Source organism: Strongylocentrotus purpuratus, unplaced genomic scaffold (assembly GCF_000002235.5).
Source record: "Strongylocentrotus purpuratus isolate Spur 01 unplaced genomic scaffold, Spur_5.0 spur5_scaffold_11, whole genome shotgun sequence".
In the NCBI taxonomy this organism is placed as follows: Eukaryota; Metazoa; Echinodermata; class Echinoidea; order Camarodonta; family Strongylocentrotidae; genus Strongylocentrotus; species Strongylocentrotus purpuratus.
This window is the reverse complement of record NW_022145596.1, coordinates 12,924,277-12,948,646: the sequence shown is the minus strand read 5'-3', so window position 1 is coordinate 12,948,646 and position 24,370 is coordinate 12,924,277. Positions and strand designations below refer to the sequence as shown.

The window sequence follows — 24,370 nt, the reverse complement described above, 5'->3', positions numbered from 1 at the left end:
TGTTATGTCATCTCTCCATCTTCTCTTCTGCCTTCCTCTTCTTCTCTTTCCTATCCTGTTTATATCCCTTTAAAAAGTTTGAAAATGTATACCTGAGTTTTTGTATTTTTGTTGGTAAATCAAAAGATGAAATGGCAGTTTATGAAATTTTTTTTTTTAAGGTTTGCTAATTTCTATGTTTTATTATTAATGCGATGGCATCAACAAATTCAAAGGATATAGCAAACGGACTTTTTAGAATATTTTATAAAAATGAGGAAAGGCCCTATAAACTATAAATCAACTAATTTCCTACACATTATTTTGAATACAAAAGTTGTTTTTTCGCCTTATAATAAGCTTTTGCTTGATTGTGTTCATTCTTTCTCTATCTCTCATTCATATTTTTTTTCAAGCCTATGCTTTGACTTTCTTTTTCTATCTCAAATTCTTCTTCTCTCCATACTCATTATTTCTCTATCTCTCATTCTTATTCTCTCCACACTTAGGCTTCTCTTTCTTTCTCCATCTCTCATTCTTATTCTCCTCACACTTATATGCTTTCTCTTTCTTTCTCCATCTCTCATTCTTATTCTCTCCACACTTATTATTTCTCTTTCTTTCTCCATCTCTCATTCTTATTCTCTCCACACTTATGCTTCTCTTTCTTTCTCCATCTCTCATTCTTATTCTCTCCACACTTATTATTTCTCTTTCTTTCTCTATCTCTCATTCTTATTCTCTCCACACTTATATGCTTTCTCTTTCTTTTTCTATCTCTCATTCTTATTCTCTCCACACTTATATGCTTTCTCTTTCTTTCTCTACCTCTCATTCTTATTCTCCTCACACTTATTATTTCTCTTTTTTTCTCTATCTCTCATTCTTATTCTCTCCACACTTATTATTTCTCTTTCTTTCTCTATCTCTCATTCTTATACTCTCCACACTTATTATTTCTCTTTTTTTCTCTATCTCTCATTCTTATTCTCTCCACACTTATGCTTCTCTTTCTTTCTCCATCTCTCATTCTTATACTCTCCACACTTATTATTTCTCTTTCTTTCTCTATCTCTCATTCTTATTCTCTCCACACTTATTATTTCTCTTTCTTTCTCCATCTCTCTTTCTTAAACTCTCCACACTTATTATTTCTCTTTTTTTCTCTATCTCTCATTCTTATTCTCTCCACACTTAGGCTTCTCTTTCTTTCTCCATCTCTCATTCTTATTCTCCTCACACTTATATGCTTTCTCTTTCTTTCTCTATCTCTCATTCTTATTCTCTCCACACTTAGGCTTCTCTTTCTTTCTCCATCTCTCATTCTTATTCTCTCCACACTTATATGCTTTCTCTTTCTTTCTCTATCTCTCATTCTTATTCTCTCCACACTTATTATTTCTCTTTTTTTCTCTATCTCTCATTCTTATTCTCTCCACTCTTAGGCTTTCTCTTTCTTTCTCCATCTCTCATTCTTATTCTCTCCACACTTATATGCTTTCTCTTTCTTTCTCTATCTCTCATTCTTATTCTCTCCACACTTATATGCTTTCTCTTTCTTTCTCTACCTCTCATTCTTATTCTCCCCACACTTATATTCTTTCTCTTTCTTTCTCTATCTCTCATTCTTATTCTCTCCACTCTTAGGCTTTCTCTTTCTTTCTCCATCTCTCATTCTTATTCTCTCCACACTTAGGCTTCTCTTTCTTTCTCCATCTCTCATTCTTATTCTCTCCACACTTATATGCTTTCTCTTTCTTTCTCTATCTCTCATTCTTATTCTCTCCACACTTATATGCTTTCTCTTTCTTTCTCTATCTCTCATTCTTATTCTCCTCACACTTGTATGCTTTCTCTTTTTTTCTCTATCTCTCATTCTTATTCTCTCCACTCTTAGGCTTTCTCTTTCTTTCTCCATCTCTCATTCTTATTCTCTCCACACTTATATGCTTTCTCTTTCTTTCTCTATCTCTCATTCTTATTTTCTCCACTCTTAGGCTTTCTCTTTCTTTCTCCATCTCTCATTCTTATTCTCTCCACACTTAGGCTTCTCTTTCTTTCTCCATCTCTCATTCTTATTCTCTCCACACTTATATGCTTTCTCTTTCTTTCTCTATCTCTCATTCTTATTCTCCTCACACTTATATGCTTTCTCTTTTTTTCTCTATCTCTCATTCTTATTCTCTCCACTCTTAGGCTTTCTCTTTCTTTCTCCATCTCTCATTCTTATTCTCTCCCACACTTATGCTTCTCTTTCTTTCTCTATCTCTCATTCTTATTCTCTCCACTCTTAGGCTTTCTCTTTCTTTCTCCATCTCTCATTCTTATCCCCCCCCCCACACTTATATGCTTTCTCTTTCTTTCTCCATCTCTCATTCTTATTCCCTCCACTCTTAAGCTTTCTCTTTCTTTCTCCATCTCTCATTCTTATTCTCTCCACACTTATGCTTCTCTTTCTTTCTCTATCTCTCATTCTTATTCTCCCCACACTTATATGCTTTCTCTTTCTTTTTCTATCTCTCATTCTTATTCTCTCCACACTTATATGCTTTCTCTTTCTTTCTCTACCTCTCATTCTTATTCTCCCCACACTTATATGCTTTCTCTTTCTTTCTCTATCTCTCATTCTTATTCTCTCCACTCTTAGGCTTTCTCTTTCTTTCTCCATCTCTCATTCTTATTCTCTCCACACTTAGGCTTCTCTTTCTTTCTCCATCTCTCATTCTTATTCTCTCCACACTTATATGCTTTCTCTTTCTTTCTCTATCTCTCATTCTTATCCCCCCCCCCACACTTATATGCTTTCTCTTTCTTTCTCCATCTCTCATTCTTATTCCCTCCACTCTTAAGCTTTCTCTTTCTTTCTCCATCTCTCATTCTTATTCTCTCCACACTTATGCTTCTCTTTCTTTCTCTATCTCTCATTCTTATTCTCTCCACACTTATATGCTTTCTCTTTCTTTCTCTATCTCTCATTCTTATTCTCTCCACACTTAGGCTTTCTCTTTCTTTCTCCATCTCTCATTCTTATTCTCTCCACACTTATATGCTTTCTCTTTCTTTCTCTATCTCTCATTCTTATTCTCTCCACTCTTAGGCTTTCTCTTTCTTTCTCCATCTCTCATTCTTATTCTCTCCACACTTATGCTTCTCTTTCTTTCTCTATCTCTCATTCTTATTCTCTCCACACTTATATGCTTTCTCTTTCTTTCTCTACCTCTCATTCTTATTCTCCCCACACTTATATGCTTTCTCTTTCTTTCTCTATCTCTAATTCTTATTCTCTCCACACTTATGTGCTTTCTCTTTCTTTCTCTATCTCTCATTCTTATTCTCTCCACACTTATATGCTTTCTCTTTCTTTCTCTATCTCTCATTCTTATCCTCTCCACACTTATATGCTTTCTCTTTCTTTCTCTACCTCTCATTCTTATTCTCCCCACACTTATATGCTTTCTCTTTCTTTCTCTATCTCTCATTCTTATTCTCTCCACTCTTAGGCTTTCTCTTTCTTTCTCCATCTCTCATTCTTATTCTCTCCACACTTAGGCTTCTCTTTCTTTCTCCATCTCTCATTCTTATTCTCTCCACACTTATATGCTTTCTCTTTCTTTCTCTATCTCTCATTCTTATCCCCCCCCCCCCACACTTATATTCTTTCTCTTTCTTTCTCCATCTCTCATTCTTATTCTCTCCACTCTTATGCTTCTCTTTCTTTCTCTATCTCTCATTCTTATTCCCTCCACTCTTAAGCTTTCTCTTTCTTTCTCCATCTCTCATTCTTATTCTCTCCACACTTATTATTTCTCTTTCTTTTTCTTTCTCTCATTCTTATTCTCTTCACAAACATTTCTTTCACTTTCACTAACTCCCTGACAGTTTCCAATCTAGGTCTCACATTCATAACATTTTCAAGGCAAACTTGATTACATTTGTCACATGAAATAATGCACAAAAACACAGGTTTACAATTCAAGCTAATAATATTTGGCATTCTTATTTTCTCCACTCTTAGGCTTTCTCTTTCTTTCTCCATCTCTCATTCTTATTCTCTCCACACTTAGGCTTCTCTTTCTTTCTCCATCTCTCATTCTTATTCTCTCCACACTTATATGCTTTCTCTTTCTTTCTCTATCTCTCATTCTTATTCTCCTCACACTTATATGCTTTCTCTTTTTTTCTCCATCTCTCATTCTTATTCTCTCCACACTTAGGCTTTCTCTTTCTTTCTCCATCTCTCATTCTTATTCTCTCCACACTTATATGCTTTCTCTTTCTTTCTCTATCTCTCATTCTTATTCTCTCCACACTTATATGCTTTCTCTTTCTTTCTCTATCTCTCATTCTTATTCTCTCCACTCTTAGGCTTTCTCTTTCTTTCTCCATCTCTCATTCTTATTCTCTCCACACTTAGGCTTCTCTTTCTTTCTCCATCTCTCATTCTTATTCTCTCCACACTTATATGCTTTCTCTTTCTTTCTCTATCTCTCATTCTTATTCTCCCCACACTTATATGCTTTCTCTTTCTTTCTCTATCTCTCATTCTTATTCTCTCCACTCTTAGGCTTTCTCTTTCTTTCTCCATCTCTCATTCTTATTCTCTCCACACTTATGCTTCTCTTTCTTTCTCTATCTCTCATTCTTATTCTCTCCACACTTATATGCTTTCTCTTTCTTTCTCTACCTCTCATTCTTATTCTCCCCACACTTATATGCTTTCTCTTTCTTTCTCTATCTCTAATTCTTATTCTCTCCACACTTATGTGCTTTCTCTTTCTTTCTCTATCTCTCATTCTTATTCTCTCCACACTTATATGCTTTCTCTTTCTTTCTCTATCTCTCATTCTTATCCTCTCCACACTTATATGCTTTCTCTTTCTTTCTCTACCTCTCATTCTTATTCTCCCCACTCTTAGGCTTTCTCTTTCTTTCTCCATCTCTCATTCTTATTCTCTCCCACACTTATGCTTCTCTTTCTTTCTCTATCTCTCATTCTTATTCTCCCCACACTTATATGCTTTCTCTTTCTTTCTCTATCTCTCATTCTTATTCTCTCCACTCTTAGGCTTTCTCTTTCTTTCTCCATTTCTCATTCTTATTCTCTCCACACTTAGGCTTCTCTTTCTTTCTCCATCTCTCATTCTTATTCTCTCCACACTTATATGCTTTCTCTTTCTTTCTCTATCTCTCATTCTTATTCTCCCCACACTTATATGCTTTCTCTTTCTTTCTCTATCTCTCATTCTTATTCTCTCCACTCTTAGGCTTTCTCTTTCTTTCTCCATCTCTCATTCTTATTCTCTCCACACTTATGCTTCTCTTTCTTTCTCTATCTCTCATTCTTATTCTCTCCACACTTATATGCTTTCTCTTTCTTTCTCTACCTCTCATTCTTATTCTCCCCACACTTATATGCTTTCTCTTTCTTTCTCTATCTCTAATTCTTATTCTCTCCACACTTATGTGCTTTCTCTTTCTTTCTCTATCTCTCATTCTTATTCTCTCCACACTTATATGCTTTCTCTTTCTTTCTCTATCTCTCATTCTTATCCTCTCCACACTTATATGCTTTCTCTTTCTTTCTCTACCTCTCATTCTTATTCTCCCCACTCTTAGGCTTTCTCTTTCTTTCTCCATCTCTCATTCTTATTCTCTCCCACACTTATGCTTCTCTTTCTTTCTCTATCTCTCATTCTTATTCTCCCCACACTTATATGCTTTCTCTTTCTTTCTCTATCTCTCATTCTTATTCTCTCCACTCTTAGGCTTTCTCTTTCTTTCTCCATTTCTCATTCTTATTCTCTCCACACTTAGGCTTCTCTTTCTTTCTCCATCTCTCATTCTTATTCTCTCCACACTTATATGCTTTCTCTTTCTTTCTCTATCTCTCATTCTTATCCCCCCCCCACACTTATATTCTTTCTCTTTCTTTCTCCATCTCTCATTCTTATTCTCTCCACTCTTAATATGCTTCTCTTTCTTTCTCCATCTCTCATTCTTGTTCCCTCCACTCTTAAGCTTTCTCTTTCTTTCTCCATCTCTCATTCTTATTCTCTCCACACTTATTATTTCTCTTTCTTTTTCTTTCTCTCATTCTTATTCTCTTCACAAACATTTCTTTCACTTTCACTAACTCCCTGACAGTTTCCAATCTAGGTCTCACATTCATAACATTTTCAAGGCAAACTTGATTACATTTGTCACATGAAATAATGCACAAAAACACAGGTTTACAATTCAAGCTAATAATATTTGGCATTTACATATATTTTTCTTCTTAAATATGTATGAAAATAAATTATACTTATACTTTCCCACTTCAAGTGCCCTGCTGATAACCTTTTATTTATGAATATAATAATTTAATAGTAATTTAACAACATGATTACAATGATTAAAAACAATATCAACATAAGGCAATTTCAATAACCTGGTGCAACTCCTATTGAAATATGCAAACATTACAATGATGTAATATACAATCTAAACTTGATTTTTATAGGCATTTCAAAAGTCAACAGGGTATTGACATTTCCTGAGCTGAATTCTTGAAAGTCCTTGTGATCAGGCATTGGGGGGGGGGGGGGGGGGGATGGGGGGGGGGGCATGGGGGGCACGTGCCCCCAACATTTTTCCAAGATCGGTTGAACTTTTTTAGACCCCTTTTTTTGACCTCGATTGATTACATGTATGTGCCCCCCCCCCCCCCCAAACATCAAACTCTGCTTGTGATGGGTTCAATCAAGATCTTTACCGAACTTGCTATTTCATTTTATTATTTTGACCAAAACAACATGACCAAATTACTAGGTCATTTTAACCCAAACATTGATGGACACACATTTCCAAATGACATTGTCAGGAATTAGTTTGTATAGCTACTACTAAAAGAGTGATATCAACAACTTAAACTGAACTGAATGAAATAATTTGGCATCATGGACGACTAATTTATTATTCCTTGTGCAATATGATTTTTACAGATTCAAACGACAAGAGAAGAATAATAATGGATAATACTGATTTCTACAGATTCAAACAGCAAGAGTAAAATAATGATGGGTAATACTGATTTCTACAGATTCAAACAGCAAGAGTAAAATAATGATGGGTAATACTGATTTCTACAGATTCAAACAGCAAGAGTAAAATAATGATGGGTAATACTGATTTCTACAGATTCAAACAGCAAGAGTAAAATAATGATGGGTAATACTGATTTCTACAGATTCAAACAGCAAGAGTAAAATAATGATGGGTAATACTGATTTCTACAGATTCAAACAGCAAGAGTAAAATAATGATGGGTAATACTGATTTCTACAGATTCAAACAGCAAGAGTAAAATAATGATGGGTAATACTGATTTCTACAGATTCAAACAGCAAGAGTAAAATAATGATGGGTAATACTGATTTCTACAGATTCAAACAGAAAGAGTAAAATAATGATGGGCAATACTCAGTTCTTTCTTATTCTAAATCATCACTGAAAATGAATATGCAAAAATATATTAAAGGTTTTGCAGTTGAACCTCATTATTACAAACTCCTTGTCTTAATAACAAGGTCACGCTGAATATACATGTATAAGCTTCATGAAAGAAAGCATAGATAACAAATTACAAATGGCAAGTAATCATAAAAATCAAGGCACTATCATGTCCATTGAATACTATTTCATCAAAATGGCCCAGCCAAATTTATTTGGTCCAATGCGTTACCATCAACATCTAAGATTTTAATGATGGTTACAAGTATTAAGATAACAGCCTAACTCAGAGTTTGAATCAGACTAAATATGATGTGAAATAACACCAAATGAATTTAGACCTTGGACTCGCCCAAATGCATAGGCAAATCGTATCATATTTATTCATACTGTATTTGACGCTCTCTGACTTCATCTAGTCTATCGAGATAAGCACTCACTGGCCAGTAGAAGATCATAGTTGCCATACATAAGACGGCTGATCCTCGGAATAGGTTCCTAGCTCCATAAAGGTGGTAGATGACTCCACCCAGCAATGTCCCCACACCGTTACCTGGATGTGGAGGAAAGGACAGGATTGGGGATTTGGGGTGTTGGAGGTTAGAATGGAAGACAACGTAAGAAGTGATTGTTTTGATCAAGTGTTTAACAAAATGCCTTTCTGAGATTCTGATTGAATTTAGAGATCAATCATGTGATCATTCCCCGACAGATAGTGTGCAGGCATGAAGAAAATTGTTTCTTTAAGTAGCACACTGGCTCCAAAACCCCACGTAAAGTTCCTTGTCAGCTCACTGTATTGATATTAATAACCATGCCCACATAAGTCAAGAAAGAATTTAAAAGCATCTTCAGTACACTGTCAATATAGAAGAAACTCATAGAGACAGTGCCATAATGTGAGCCCAGTTTAAAGCCATGGAAATCGGTCTGACTAGTTTTGTATTTCATTTGATACAATTAATGAATCAGATGTGAAACAGATCTACATTAGAAATTATTTATCATCCAATCTTCTTATCACATTATTTCTCTTCCTCTTATCTTTGCTAATTTTATCTGTCTTTTCCGTTTGAGGGAGGGGGGCAGGAGTGGGTGGGAAAGCCATTGAAGGTTGACTGCCCCCTGTAGCCGTACCACTGAGTACAATTTAACTAATGCTTACCTAAACCACATTTGATTCCAAATGTGATAGATTGCATTGAAGTCAGCATGTTGTCAGGGGTGATGAGGTTGATGTAGGAGGTACAAGCTGGCCAGAGAGCACCATAGGTGATGCCATGGAGGAGCTCTATGGGCAAAACAAGCCACGGGTTATGCAGGAGAGAGTAGCCAGCAAACCTCACCGTATAGCAAAACAGGGTCAGAACAAAGACCCCACGGTGTCCAAGTCTCTCAATGAGCTTGGTAGCAAAGAACATGAAAGGGACTTCAGCCACACTTGTCAGGGTAAGTGTCAGTCCCATGAGGGTGTGACTTCCAGAGAGTTCAGCAAGGAACAAGAAGAGGTAGGTACTGATGACACCCACAGATACCCCTGTGATGAACATAGCGTACAGGAAGACGAGCACCTTGGGTTTTCGGATCAGGGTGCCGAGGTTACTTGCGAGTGACTCTGGAGGTTGGTGCGGAAGAAAGCTGATGCACAATGCAGGTACGACGGACAGGAAAACAAGTGCGACAAAGAAAATGAAAGCTGGAAGATACTTGTTGAAAGACTCAGGATACGCTGCAGAGTAGGTGTCAATAGCGAGTCCTGAGAGGGGTGCGAAGACACCCCAGGCGAATCCGCCCCATAATCTCTGATGTCCGTACTCCACCTTCCGCCCTCTGTCGTTGCATTCTTTCACAAGTGCCATGGTGGCTGCATCCAGTAAAGGGACGGCAGGGTTGGACACAAATTGTCCAGTGAGAACAATCACCAACATCAGAACAAACGTGAGTGTACTGTCTTTCTTTTCAGTTTTTTCTTTACTTTGAGAAAACAAAGTATCTGAAGGTGAACTAAGATTTATGGCTTTTGAGGACTTATTGGCAGTACTGCACATTTCATGGATTCTCTCTACAACATTGTAGTCTGTGGCAAATTTTTGCACTAATACATTGAATGTTTCATCTGTTAACCTACAGCTGCAGAGGCAACATGAAACTAAAGATTTATACTCATTGGTTACAAGGCTTTGATGCTTTGTTCCAGCAATTAATTTTGAATCAAAATTTATCTTCATAATATTACATGGTAATTTACCCTGCATATGACTTGAAAGGCAGTGATGACAAAAGTCACAAGTTGTGTGATTCTTTAGCTTTTGACTTGAGGTAGAGTCCATCTCTTGCTGTTCTACTGATATCTTTCTAATTCGAAGCTCTCCAAGATATCCCTCTTCTGAAGCATTGGAAATCTTTGTCCAATTCACAGCTGGATCTGTATTAATAAGTGACACAAAAACACCGCTCCCATATAGGAGCCCTGTCCCTATAATACTGCTAACCATGATGAATCTATGCATGCCAAACTTATCTGCCAAGCTACCACACAAAGGAGATGAAAAACTCCCAACGAATGGTTCAATGCCACGTGCTACACCAACTTGGACAGGATTGAGACCTACATATGACATGTAGACTGGCAGGAAGGGTATAAGACTCACCGTTCCTGCAAAAAGAATATGAGTGAAAGATAAAAATGATTTTTTTTTTTTTTTTTTTTTTTTTTTGGGGGGGGGGGGGGGGGGGGGGGTTAAATGGAAATAACCCTTAGAGCCAAATTTGAAAAAATGATACTGCAGAGTCAAAGTTGTTTTCAAAATCTAGAGAACAGTTTTACATTCTTGAATGAAGTTGCTAATGTCAAAGTTATTTAAAATATTATTCTTCTCAACATCAATATGGAATTCCCATGACAGAGAGATAAACATCCTTGGGCAATAATCAGTTCCTAATCCTCTTACATTTTAATTCTTCTAAACCTTTTTTTCTTCCCATCAATAAACTCTTCTAAAGAAAATACGGATTTACTATACTAAACTATACAGGTTTCATAGATGGTGAGAAATGATAGATTTAACAATTAACACAATTGAAAATAAAATAAAAAGGAGAAACATATACTTTTGAATCTATGTGGTATATATTCATTTTCATTTTTTTTCTTTAATCTATATGATCAAAGTATGTATGCTTCTTCAGTTCTTCTCCTCCTAAGAGTACAGTCTACTAACAGGTGTGAGCTGTAATGTCGTACTGTAATTACCTGACCATAGCAAAAAGTACACCGCCTTGAAGGGAATGAATTTCCGATTTGGTCTCAAAGTCTCTTTGCAGTTCAGTCCTTTCACTGAGAAAAAAAATCCACGTTGACAAACACAAAAAATGTTTCAATTATATGATTGTTAAAAGACACTAGAAAATATCTAGAGGAGTCTAGGCCTACAGAGGTCAATGGAGTATGATATTGGTAGAGGATGGACCATTGAAGCAAGTCGCGAAGTCAAGGAAGCTCCATCACTGCCTAGGCTTTGGTGGGGTTCCCTCAAATATTCCTACCTAGACCAAATAGCCAGCCTATATATTTTGTTGGGAATATGTTCCACTGAGACTGCATCTGGCTCCTTCGAATCCCTCAAAAGTTAAAAGATGTAGATCTACATTGATCATGTACGCCAGGCATCATCGAGATTCTTCTCTAACAATGACAATAGTAACAAAAAATATTATTTTTGTTCAAACTTCGAACAAGCACTGAAGCAGTTCTTTCAACATTGATTTGTAAGATTACAGTATTAGCAATTACACATGCAGTAGATCTAAATCAGTGACACTTATTAAACGACCCCCCCCCCCCTCCTTTTTCAAAATCCAAAACTTTTCATTAACATTACATACAGTCATAATCAGTTAGTGGGTCTACATAAAATGCTAAGAGCATAGAACTTTAGATAAAAAATCAATATATGAGCAATCTGAATATCTACTTTATTACATTTTTCTCATATGACTTTTGAATATATTGGAAATAATCATTTTATGGAAGATCATACATACAAGACGAAATTAAGGCTGGAATGATAGCTCCACCCCCTCGTCTGTAAATCAACATGGGCGCTGCCATCTTGTTCTTCATCGAGATATGATCATTCCATTGATTTTATAGGGGGTATTATAATAGCTATATAGAATCCTTACAAATGTGAAGAAGAAATATCTGTTTCATTTGAAATGACCCCTTACTAGTAATGAAATTGAATAAAATTAAATGTATCTTACTTTATTTGGTGGGTAAATTAATGAAAATTAACCTTGTTTGGGACTTTGGGACCTTGCTCCATCTCAAATAAAGTCCATTCATGCATTCTATCCCAAAAATGTTTAGTTCAGTCTAGTCCAACTACATACAGCAGTAGGAAAAAGCAAATCTTAGGTCTACATTTATTGATAGATTTCAACAGGAAATATGGATAAGTGGACATTATTCATGATATTATTTATAAGTATATCATATAGTTCTTCAGAAGAAGTTGATGATGAAAAACAAATGGAGACTTTTAAGATCGAAGGAAAGGTTTCTGTGCCGGGTGTCAAGCCCGCAGACTGGGTACTGCTAACGAAAGTGCTGGTGGACGGCGGCGCGTTCGTCGGCTTTGTCAGGTGAGAATCCGCTGGTAATGCAGCTGAGCTGAGCTGTAAATAGCGTGAACTTGTGAATGAATTTTTGGATCGGTGGTTGACTATGCTATGGGACTGAATGGCCTATAATTTATTTTACTATTTGTTGATTCTTGCTGTGAATTTGGGTATTCTAATTAAAGCCCTGAATTTTATTGTCATTTTGGTTCGCTCAGTATCATCAGTAGGGAGGCCAATGCCCAAATCTAACTTTTTAATTACTAGACCTAGGTCTAATTTGTTTATAATAAAACAAAGATTAAAAGAAAGCATTTTATTTCACTAAGACAACTCACCCATCTGCCGACTCCATAAGTTCCATAAAATAGGAGATATCCAGCTCTTTTGAAGGCATTTCCTTCTACGCCTATCCGTACGTAAGAGCCTTGAAACAATTATATTTCATGTCGCAAAATTATGTTCATAATTGGACAGGTCCGAGGGAATGGGCGTGTCATTGTCAGGACAAAGTTCATGATGTTTAAAACTTCGCGCAAAAGTACAATCACTCAACAGCGGCTAGCCTTGAATCGGTCGCACACGTACACACCGACACAGGCAAGCCCCGATGCAGGCTGAAATCCAGCCATCAATGTGAGAACGATTACATCTTCTACTACTACGAGCCGAAGGCGATGGTTCAAAAATGAAGAAGAGATATCAAAATTGGCAGGAAAGAAATAGATATAATTCATTGATATTTACCTTAGATGTGTATTCCAATAACTTGATTTCCTCATGAGTATTCCTTATGATTTCAGTCGGAGATCTACTGTACAACCAACAAGAACGACCTCCAAAATCAGCACAATGCACAACACATTATTTAATCCCCGGAATGATATGCATTATACCTCGCATACGTACCCTACCCTAGCTACATGGATATCTCTCTCTCTCTCTCTCTCTCTCTCTCTCTCTCTCTCCTTCTTCTTCTCCGACCGGCTATACTTGACAACACATCATCCAATCATGTCTTTTCAACCGAACTTCTCAATTAGAGTATAGACTAACCCTGTAAGTTGGGGCTCTGATAGGATCGGAAGATCGGAGCGACACTCTCGCACCTTTGATCGGTATCGGATCGGAAGAGCGACAAAAAAAAATCGGCCAATTTTTTTTTTTTTTTTTTTTTTTTTTTTTTTTTTTTTTTTTAAATGACAAAATTTTTCAAGTTTTTGGCTATCAAATGCTCAAAAAAAGTTCACGGCTGGGATTATTTTGTCATTTGGAGTTGTTGTAGACCATGTTTGTTGATATTTTGTGCCTTTTCATGACTTTGAAATTAATAATATTGGTCTAAGAGCAGAGGCAAAACATGCGGGCCGCCATCTTGGATTATAATTTAGGTATTTTTTTTTTTTTTAATGACGAAAACTTTCAAGTTTTTGGCTATCAAATGCTAAAAAAAAAGTTTATGGCTGGGATTATTTTGTCATTTTGAGTTGTTGTAGACCATGTTTGTTGATATTTAGTGCCTTTTCATGACTTTGAAATTAATAATATTGGTCTAACTATTATTATAACATTATTCTTCGAGAGTGTGCCGCTCAGCTTGCACCAGCCCTCAGTGAGATATTCCAGCTTTCCCTGGACACTGGTGAATTACCAACAGACTGGTTGCAAGCAAACATCACACCAGTCTTCAAAAGTGGTGATGTACACCAAGCAGCAAATTACCGCCCTATCTCATTGACTTCTGTCACCTGCAAGCTCCTTGAACACATCATATGCAAACACCTCCTCGACTACCTGGAAGACAATGACATCCTCACTTCCCTAAACCATGGCTTTAGATCAGGATTCTCTACAGAAACGCAACTGATAACAGCCCTCCATGATCTACTCAAATCAAAGGGTCAAAGGAAACAAACAGACATTGCAGTGCTAGACTTCTCAAAGGCGTTTGATAAGGTGCCCCATGAGAAGCTCATGCACAAACTCTCTTCATTATATGGAATCGCTGGCTCCATCCATACATGGCTCAGGAACTTTTTGACTAAGCGTCACATGAGGGTCGTCGTCGAAGGGGAGACCTCCCATGATGTTCATGTTGACTCAGGCGTACCTCAGGGGACAGTACTAGGCCCCCTTATGTTCCTGTGCTACGTAAATGACATACCAGAAATTGTGAAGTCACAAGTTAGACTGTTTGCAGATGACTGCCTCCTCTACCGCCAAATCGAGAAGCAACAAGACCATCACATCCTACAAGATGACCTTGCAGCCCTAGATGCCTGGGCAAAGAAGTGGGGCATGTGTTTTAACACAAAGAAGTGCTACACCATGAGCATCTGCAACAAGTCTTCCTTCTTCTACCAACTTAGTGGCCACATCCTGAAATATGTCCAAGACATCCGTTACCTGGGAGTCACAATCTCAGAGGATTTGAAGTGGGAGAAACATGTTGCAAAGACCACCCAAAAGGCAAACTGGGTCCTATCCCTCCTTCGCAGAAACCTCCACTTCTTTCCTGCAGATGCGCTTATGCCCAGTAGGGCCCTGCATCGTACACATCCAGATCCAGATCCAGATCCAGAACTCTAAGAGCAGAGGCAAAACATACAGGCCGCCATCTTGAATTATAATGTAGGTATGCATTATAATCCAAGTTGGCGGCCCGCATGTTTTGCCTCTGCTCTTAGACCAATATTATTAATTTGAAAGTCATGAAAAGGCACTAAATATCAACAAACATGGTCTACAACAACTCCAAATGACAAAATAATCCCAGCCATGAACTTTTTTGGAGCATTTGATAGCCAAAACTTGAAAATTTTCGTCATTAAAAAAAAAAAACAAACCTACATTATAATCCAAGATGGCGGCCCGCATGTTTTGCCTCTGCTCTTAGACCAATATTATTAATTTCAAAGTCATGAAAAGGCACTTAATATCAACAATAATTGTCTACAACAACTCCAAATGACAAAATAATCCCAGCCATGAACTTTTTTTGAGCATTTGACAGCTAAAAACTTGAAAATTTTTGTCATAAAAAAAAAAAAATTGCCGATTTTTTCCCGATCATTTTAATTGATCGGCGATCGGAAATTTTTCCCCGATCACCCCTGATCGGATCGGTATCGGCGGCCGATCCGATGATCGTTTACAGGGTTAATATAGACTGCTCACGTAGACATTTTTTACTAAAATATCTTTTTTTTAAACATTTCTCATGCATGATTTACTGCACGAGCTCGACACTCGAGTCTATAGTGCTGTGAGACTACGAGAGATTTGTCTGGCGCGCGATATGACTGGAGCTCATACATATTCATATTATGATGTCGCAAGACCGCCGTATTTGGCTAGAACAATGAGATCACTGTTCACTGTTTTTCTTCTCATTTTGAGATGGCTGTAGCTATGGGGCTCAAACCAACGCAAGATTGACATAAACATTGTACTCTATCTACCTTCGAATGTTCAGTTTGTATAAATCTGTATTTAAAAAGATATAATCTTTTTTCTTTATATTTTCTAGTTGTTAGAAGTGACAATTGTGAACATCTGAAATGTTGATCTCTATCAAAAGTTCTTTACTCAAAACGGATCCCATATTTTTAGGGTCTACCTTCTGCCAATGAGAAGGTTTTTAGTGAGCAAATCTCTACGCCCTCTAGGATTTTCTTAGTCGGTTGTGCCCGTCCGTCATTGTCTACTGCTAGCCCAATTATTGTATTCAAATACGTCAAAATCTGCAAGATCGTCAACAAATGGTGAAAGACAGTTACAGATCCGTGATTATAGGTATGTTGTGAAATGTATCATTGTATTTTCTTTTCTTATTTTCATCAATTTTTATTTTTACATCATTTTTTTTCTCTCTGCTAATTTTTTGAAGTGGACGACGAGCGCACAAATCGTAGGTGTAGAAGCCTTACGCCCGGGCATTGGCCTCCCTATCATCAGCAGCCCAGCGGCGGATCCATCCATGATTTTCAGAAAAGGGGACGTGAAATGTACGCAATTGCGAGCGCATAGCCATAGTGCGAAGCCTTTATTATGGCGTGGGGTACCGGCATTTCTCCTGCTAGAGGGAACAAAGCATTTTTCTGTAATCTACAGCATATTATGTGACCCAAAATGAGGACACATCATCATTTTGCAAATGTTCATGCTAGTCTGCTTAAGATATTTAGATCCTTACTGTCTTTATTGAATATTGTGTGCTCAATGACTTCAGAAAACGGAGTCGAGCTACATGTAACTCGGACTTGGAGCGTACTGGGCCTTGCTGCAAATAGCAAAATAGTCTGTGACTTTATGATGATTTATTTTTAAGTTACAGTTTAACTTACCTTGCCTTGCACTTTAAGAGTCTCAAATCTCAATATTTCTTATCATTTTACTGAATATGCAATATTGTTTTCTTTCTTTTCCTATCAATAGATCGGATGGAAGTTTCGAGGTTCACGACGTACCTACTGGATCCTACATCGTAGAGTTCGCTCATCCTAAGTATATGTTTGAAGCCACCAGAATAGACATCTCTGCCAGGGGCAAGATCAGGGCTAGGAGAGTGAACAACGTCGACAGCAAGTCGGTGGTACAGGTTGCCTACCCACTGAAAGTCAGGAGTAAGGGGCTGGCAGGTTATTTCCAGAAGAGAGAAGAGTTTAAAATAGTGGATGTCCTAAAAAACCCTATGGTGAGTTGATTGTACAACATATGCTATGCCAACGATTTCTCTATGCTCAATGGTATACACCAGTGACATTCCCAGCTTCAACAATGAACTAAACACTGTACTTATCTCTAACCCTAAACCCAACATAAAATCCCAACCTTGACCCTAATCCTACATTTTGGATAAAATGATGCCCGATGCACTTGTCTTCGGAGCATATGTTGAACCACTATTCAGTCAAATAGGAGTATTTTTTTTTACCCAGTGATGCAAAACTTAAGCAAATGGGGTCACTTAATATTTTTTTTTATTGCTGCTTTTGACAATGTAGACAATTATGTTATTATTTCAAGTTGATGTAAGTTGTTTTTATTTTGAGACATAATCTGACATGTTTATTTTTGTAACCCTAACAGTGTGGTCACGTATCATTTTAGATTTTGTTTTGAAAGTTGAATTTTTGGTTCAGTGTGGAAAAGGTTAAATTGTGCAAGTTTATAATTTCCTTTAAAGGGATCGTTTAACATTTTTAAATCTGAGATACACGGCCCTACGTGTTATCAGTGTCTGTGATATGGTGTAATATTGAAGCCCTAAAAAAATTGCGCTTCAAAATGATCAAGAAGTGCCTCAAAAAAGTAAAAATCTTTGAGTGACCGGTTTTACCATACTCGTTTTCCCCAATAGACTGTAGTGTTATGAAAACCGTCAGGCGAACGGTTTTCAAAATTTGTAATTCCAATCATAAATATCTTGATAATCAGACAGGCGATCGGCTTGTTAAAGTCATGGGGTTCCTGACTGACCTAAAGGTTTATAATTATCATTGCATCATGAGCTAAATCCAGAATTTTATTTCAGAATCTGAGACAAAGTTACCGGATCCCTTTAAAACCACATACAGAGAGCTACAAATTTATCTCAAAGTTAATGGCTTGTATTTTTACATGTTTGTTTTGATTTTCAGGTGCTTATGATGGTTTTGCCTGTAGTCTTTATTGTCATACTACCCAAGCTAATCAACACACAAGATCCAGAATTACAAAAGGTAAGTCAGAAAGAAAATACAGCTGAACCTCACTATAACAAGGTCCTAGTGCCCATGAAAATTAACCTGCTACATCAGGGTAAAATCAAAAGAATATAAAGAGCTGGTACCAGCAAAATTATCTTGAAAAGACAGATACCTGGTCATATCAAAGCTCTAGCTTTATGATGAGGCTCTGTACCGCTAACTGGAAAACCCATCTTACTTTTTTCTTTTCAGTCGTAGTAATGACTTTCTTCCTTAGTGTATTGGTTCGAATCTGGTAATGAAGAAAGGATTTTTTTTTTAAATCCCAGTATTAAAGATTTTAGGATTGCAAATGAACTCCATGCTATTCCTAATCTGTGAGAGCATGCAAAAAAAAGTAATAAAGTCTCCTTTTGAGCATTAATGCAGAAGCTCCAAAATAAGATCTCTCGAGATAAAAGATTGCTAACATGTATTTTTCTATTACCATCAGGAAATGTCGAACATGAATTTGATGAACCAGAAGCAAGATTTACCAGATTTATCTGAGATGGCCACAAGCTTCTTTGGTGGAGGATCATCGGCTCCAAAGAAATCCAAAGACAAGGCTATTAAAGCCAAACGGAAATAACATTTTGTACTCTGTTATCATGTAGTAGATGATTGATTACTTTTTGGTGTAACATGGCCTCTTTAGATGCAGGCAGCTTGGTTAAACATGCACAAAGGAGGGTAAGGTGGTTGGCACAAGTGATTTTTTTTTTGTTGTTGAAATAAATCTTTATTCAGGTAAAATCATGGATAACATCATAGTACATAAATATTCATAACAAATCACTGAATCACATGTCTAAATGAGGTCAAATCAAATTATATTTCTATTTACTTAATAGCAGATTTTAAATTAGTTATAGTTTCCTTCCACTTAATAATATTCAGATTCGTTGTTTTAGTTCTGTTTTCCTCAACTTCTATTTTGTATTCTAACATAAACAAAAAATATTTGCTTATTATTCTCGTCACTACATTTTTATTAAATTGACTTCCAACACTCGCTTTATAGATTGCAAATAAAGCATAATGAAGTATTAGGTCAATATCTATAACATTTTCTTTTGCGTCATGAAAACCATATACAACACAAATGGGTGAGAATTTAAAATCTTTACAGAAGGAGTTACATAATAATATTTCGATAACGTTCCAAAATCGGTAAATATTTTCGCATTCAAAAAATACATGTATAATAGTACCAGGTTTATTACAGTAGTAACACAAATTGTTTTCTTTGATTTTCCATTTGAATAAATTATCAGGTGTTGGTAAAATATTATACATAAATTTAAAGTTGAATTGTATCAAATAATTATCACGAGCATATTTCAATTTAAATAACCATAAAGAGTCCCACTTTATAGTAACATTTGTTTGTAAGGTTTTGTTCCAGAAGTCTACCGCCCTAGATGGTTTTTGGATTAATTTTATGAGTTCCGTATATACTTTTTTCACAGTAATAGTTGGCACAAGTGATATTTTGACTTAGATTAGACAAGAAAGTTTGACACTTGTCACCAAGAATCTGTATCTAGAGAGACCATGTAATACACCCAAAATAACTGGCCATAGGTGAAATATAGCATTTGATGATCCCTAGGATATTTAACTTTCACACTCAATGATATTTCTCTCAGTATTGCAGTTTCTATGATATTAAAACGAATGGAATTCCTTTTGGAATTTCTCTTGGAATTTTTGACCTCTTGTCGGGTCACTAAATGCTATATTACGCCCAGGCTAGTCATTATATTATACTGTAAAACCTTAAACTTTTGCAACATGAAACTGTTGTGAATTATAAATATTCAGTGCTGTTTTCAGTTCGTAATGCATTTACTTTCGCAGTATGAAACTTGTGAATCTTGAAGTTCATTAACGTTTCAGGAGCGCAAGAGTGTCTGGTTTTACAGTTGTGTTTTACAGACATTCATTATTACATTTGTATAGGGAAACATGTTGTGTGTATATGTGCAGAGATGTATGAATTTTATTCTTGTGATTGTGAAAAATTGTATACATATTAAGCCCATTGCACACTGTATGGTCTGACTACACAAAAATTTCGGGAATTGTCAAATGGCATCTACATATAGTTAATGAAAAGATCAGAATTTTCAAATAGTCTATTTAATGTCCAGTCTGGACATGAAACTAATGAAATATCTGGCTATAACACAGACCTTGAGTATAAAGAGCAATGAAATGTCTATGACTCGATGTCCCCAATTTATCACTGATTCATAGGCCTATTCTCTTTAATACTGGCAGGCTTGTAATATCCAGCATATTTTATTTCTTGGTCACACAAATAAGCAGCATCTGTCAGGAATATTACTCTCTAAATTCAAAATGCAATTATGCTCTCTTTTTATTTAAAAAAAATGGTCAAGGTTGGATAAGATAAGAGTGTGTGGTGACTGGGAGTTGTTCAAGTTTGTAACACTCATTATTATTTTGTGTGTAACTGTGTACAAATAATTGTAATTTTGATATTTTAATATGGATTTTCATACGCAGAATCTCAATGTACGACTATCATCCTGTGATTTTTTATTAGAGGTCCGTTTATTTTAAGCATTTTAAGGAATGTACAGCACCTCCAATATTATTGAAAGAAAAAAAAGTTTAAGATTCAGTGGTCAAAATTAGTAATTAATAAACTGCTGCCTTTGAAGGAAGATTATATGTTGTTAGGAACTGAGTTACAGAGAGAAAAGGAAAGAGCTGTAGTAAAAATTCCTTTATATAAATGGATATTTATTAGAGATTCGATTTGGGTTTGAATTTGTATACAAAGTGCAATCATTTTCCTGTTTTAGGATGTGTTTGAAACATATGTTAGTCATTGAATATGTAAGAAGTTTGGTCTAGGTGATCCAACATACATGTATGCTCTGGGCTTTTTTTTTTGTAGGGTTATGATTAGGGTTGTGATTAGGTCTGTGATTATGTTTTATGTTGGGGTTAGTGTTTAGTGTTTTTCTCAGTGTTAAAAATATGAAGAAACCCATAATTTCACCATTTATGTACACCGGTATAAGGTTTAGCCCATTTTGTCATTGCATTGCATTCAAGTATTACATACACTTTAATTCTCTGAGAAAAATTGGTAATCATTTGTATATTGCTATTCATATCTCCTCTTCTATTCAATAAAGTGTATTACTCTGTGGGTAGCTGAAGGAAATGTATTGGAATGCATACATGTAGATGTGCAAGAAATGCCAAATGCATAATAATCAAATCTCGTTATTATATAGCACGAGACACAACCTACACATACCGGTACTATTTTTGGTCTAGACATACATGAAGGCTAAGTGATATTGATATCATTCATACAAGGTAGAATATGCTCATAGATGTGAAGACAGAACTATAGATATTATCTTTTGCATTCTGGGCACATCTGGGTGTGTTCCTACATTTCTTTTATCTACCTTTTAGTATCTGTCCATGACAGTCCGTATGGGTATGTTTACATCACCCTGTCATCATCTACATGTGTTCACAACCACACAAGAAATAAATAAATACAAAAGGAAATTTACTCAACGTTGAACAAGGTTTATTTTGTCAAAGACTGAGACATTGTAAACATGTTACCTGTAGGATCTATGCTGGCTGCATGCCTACTACATTATTGCACAAAACAATCACAAATAAATAGGAATAAAATAAAAAAGAATGCTACTCTATCTTCTCCCTTTACCATATAAAAATAACAGGACTAGCTGTATACACTTGCAATTTTATCATATCCAACCTTTTTTCTTGCATTCATCAATTGGTACAAAAATAACTCTGCTAAACGCAAACCACATACCTTGTGTCCTTCAGCACCAACTTCTTTTTCTTGTGTGTATAATATTTAGCAGTACAATTGACTGTGTAGGGTGTAATTTGGAACATTGTTATTTAATTGGATCCACATACATTGTTATTTTTAGACAGGATTTATATCTACAAGTAGTTGTATTATTTGTCATATACAAAAGTACGGTATTTAATGAATTTTGATTTGTGAACACTAAATATTCCTCTGTACAAAACAATGAAGTCTTCCTTTCTTTTTCTTCTGAGACTGCTGAATGATAATTCTGTGACTGAGTAAATCAAATTTGTTTGCAAACACAGAAGCAAAGGCCTATCTTTTTCTACTTATAGACACTCGCTACACTTCGTTTCAAACAATGTGATGGTCTTTTGCGAGACAACTTAGTTTGCTTACAACTTTCACTGCTAACACTATGAACATGACTGTCAAAGAAAGCGGACAAAATATACAGTTCCTCAGGTAGACAAAGGAACATCCCATCACTGCTATTATGTAAAAATGTGAAGAACAGGTGTCACATTCATATTCACCTTTTTACATAATAGCAGTGAAGGGATGTTCCTTTGTCTACCTGAGGAACTGTATAATTTGTCCGCTTTCTTTGTCCGTCATATTCATGGTGTAAGTTGGGTGAACCTCTACCAAGCTTTTGAGCTTACCTGGAGCAACTGTCATTCAAATTTGTGAAATATTGTATAAGTTGTGAATGTCTTTCATATCTATAAGGTGTCAATACCCACAGACTTCAAAGATTTAACACGACACATAGGTTGGAACGTTTTTTGTTTCATAAATTAAAAAAGTAACAATCCTATAAAAATGTAAAACAATCAGAAATGGAAATTAATAACATACATTTGTAATATAATCGTGGATGTAACATACTAAATAATTATTTCACTGCATATATTTCAAGTATAATCATAAAGGAAATAAAATAATGGAATACAAATTGAATATCAACAAAATACAAAATTCTAAATCCAATTCATAAATTGTTTCAGAATGAATCTTAAAGTACACTATGATGGGTCATTATGACTTTCATGTTGAGTTACTTATTTCCTTCACTGCCTAGATATTCATTTTAGCTTTGCAACAGAATATTCTTCATTACGTTTGCATGGAGGTTGCATTAGAGTGAAAGTAACAAGTGCCTCAATGCTACATGTACATGAAAATTTGGATTGAGTAATTATATTTCCCAAAAATGTGGGATTTCCCATTAATAGTTTCTGAAGGTGCCTCTGAAAGGATTTTGCATAGGGTCACAACTTAACAGCATGATACATCGGGTATAAACAAGGATATATGTGACACATATCTATAGGTACACATCTCAAAGGCATTCATTTTAATAAAAAAGGCTGGCAAGTAGAGCTGATAAAGAGAAGGCAATAATAGCATGTAAAACACAAGTTGCATAAATATTTACCACAAATAAGTTTTCGTCAATAAACTTTTTATATAAATACACTCTCATCCTATTGTAACCCAGCATAAAACAATCTGATTGCAATAAACCATCTATGTAGAATAAATGTACCTGAAATATACCTTCAAGGGAAAGTCCACCCTGATCTGAAGTTGGTTTCAATAGAAGCAGAACAATTAGGGAAACTGATCAGTGAAAGCACATGTACAAGATTAAAAAATTAGGAAGGTGAGAATTTTTAAGTTTTAATCAATCAAACACAAATTGGCAACACTGCAACATATCTTGCTTTGTACTAAAAAATTCTAAATTTATCTTTTCTCTCAAGAAATAATTTTATCATACAAGTCTATACCTTTGATATAATCATGGTTTCTACACAACCCCTGCATGAACAAAATTCTTTTATCAGCATCTAAGAAAATAGTCATTTATGAACTTTCCTGTTCAGAGAAAATGGTTGGGACCTCGCAAGATACGTCACAACGTTGCCAATTTGTGTTTGATAGAATTCAATTACAGAAATTCATAACTTACTCACTCTTCATCGGATTTTGATCAAACTTTCACTAATCTATTTCTCTAATTTTTCTGCTTTTATCAAAATTAACTTAATGTTAGTGTGGACTTCCCCTTAAGAATAAACCTACAATACCAATTAAATACTCCCCAACTCTAATAAATATATAATTTGCATTAAAATATAAGATAAAATCTTTTACAAATATACTAGCACTCTTCTCCGAGTTCAATCTTGCATAAGCAAACATTCAGATTGCGATAAATCATATGATATATTAATAAATCATCTATAAGTAATATATGCATATACGTAATATAAATACATACACGTACCTTCAGAATAAACATAGTTTTCTAAACTCTAATAAAGGAGTATATACCAGTACACCCCAATACTAATAAATATATAATTTGTTCAGAAAAATATTGATATCAACATTTTTTAACCTTTTCCAAAAATTCATTTGGAAACATGTACATTCACATGAATAAACTATTTTCAAAGTAAAATATATCACAGTTAAATGACTTTGCTAAAGAATATATCGTATCTATATAAAAGTCATTTGGAACCGGTTATATTTATGAATTTATATATAACTAGAATATAACTAGAATTTGAATTTAAATGCATGTGTATAATCATAAAATCATTGTCATTTCAATCAATTTTACACCAAATAATAACTACATGTATGAACTCCACATGCATGTATGAGTCTTAAGTATTGGTAG

General features: G+C 35.5%; 2 protein-coding genes across 2 annotated transcripts; one reads left to right on the top strand and one right to left on the bottom strand.

Moving 5' to 3' along the window:
- Window positions 1-7,536: 7,536 nt before the first annotated feature.
- Window positions 7,537-11,589, bottom strand: LOC589433 (major facilitator superfamily domain-containing protein 6). Its single transcript, XM_789073.5, has 4 exons — window positions 11,515-11,589; window positions 10,724-10,807; window positions 8,636-10,126; window positions 7,537-8,023 (listed from the first exon to the last, which is right to left on the bottom strand). The coding sequence occupies exons 1-4, from the start codon at window positions 11,579-11,581 to the stop codon at window positions 7,851-7,853; spliced, it is 1,815 nt and encodes a 604-aa protein (XP_794166.4). The 5' UTR covers window positions 11,582-11,589; the 3' UTR covers window positions 7,537-7,850.
- Window positions 11,590-11,871: 282 nt separating this feature from the next.
- LOC589408 (ER membrane protein complex subunit 7) lies at window positions 11,872-18,538 on the top strand. The gene is made up of 4 exons (XM_789050.5): window positions 11,872-12,117; window positions 16,531-16,789; window positions 17,736-17,816; window positions 18,277-18,538. Exons 1-4 carry the CDS (start codon window positions 11,924-11,926, stop codon window positions 18,412-18,414), a joined length of 672 nt encoding a protein of 223 aa, XP_794143.2. The 5' UTR covers window positions 11,872-11,923; the 3' UTR covers window positions 18,415-18,538.
- Window positions 18,539-24,370: the final 5,832 nt, after the last annotated feature.

Excerpts from the sequence above, each read along its gene's own strand:
- LOC589408 (XM_789050.5), top strand. The coding sequence starts at position 11,924 with ATGGATAAGTGGACATTATTCATGATATTATTTATAAGTATATCATAT. Across the intron at positions 12,118-16,530 it reads GCGTTCGTCGGCTTTGTCAG|ATCGGATGGAAGTTTCGAGG; the intron begins GTGAGAATCCGC and ends TCCTATCAATAG. Across the intron at positions 16,790-17,735 it reads ATGTCCTAAAAAACCCTATG|GTGCTTATGATGGTTTTGCC; the intron begins GTGAGTTGATTG and ends TTTGATTTTCAG.
- LOC589433 (XM_789073.5), bottom strand. The coding sequence starts at position 11,581 with ATGGCAGCGCCCATGTTGATTTACAGACGAGGGGGTGGAGCTATCATT. Across the intron at positions 10,127-10,723 it reads GTACTTTTTGCTATGGTCAG|GAACGGTGAGTCTTATACCC; the intron begins GTAATTACAGTA and ends TTCTTTTTGCAG. Across the intron at positions 8,024-8,635 it reads TGGAATCAAATGTGGTTTAG|GTAACGGTGTGGGGACATTG; the intron begins GTAAGCATTAGT and ends CTCCACATCCAG.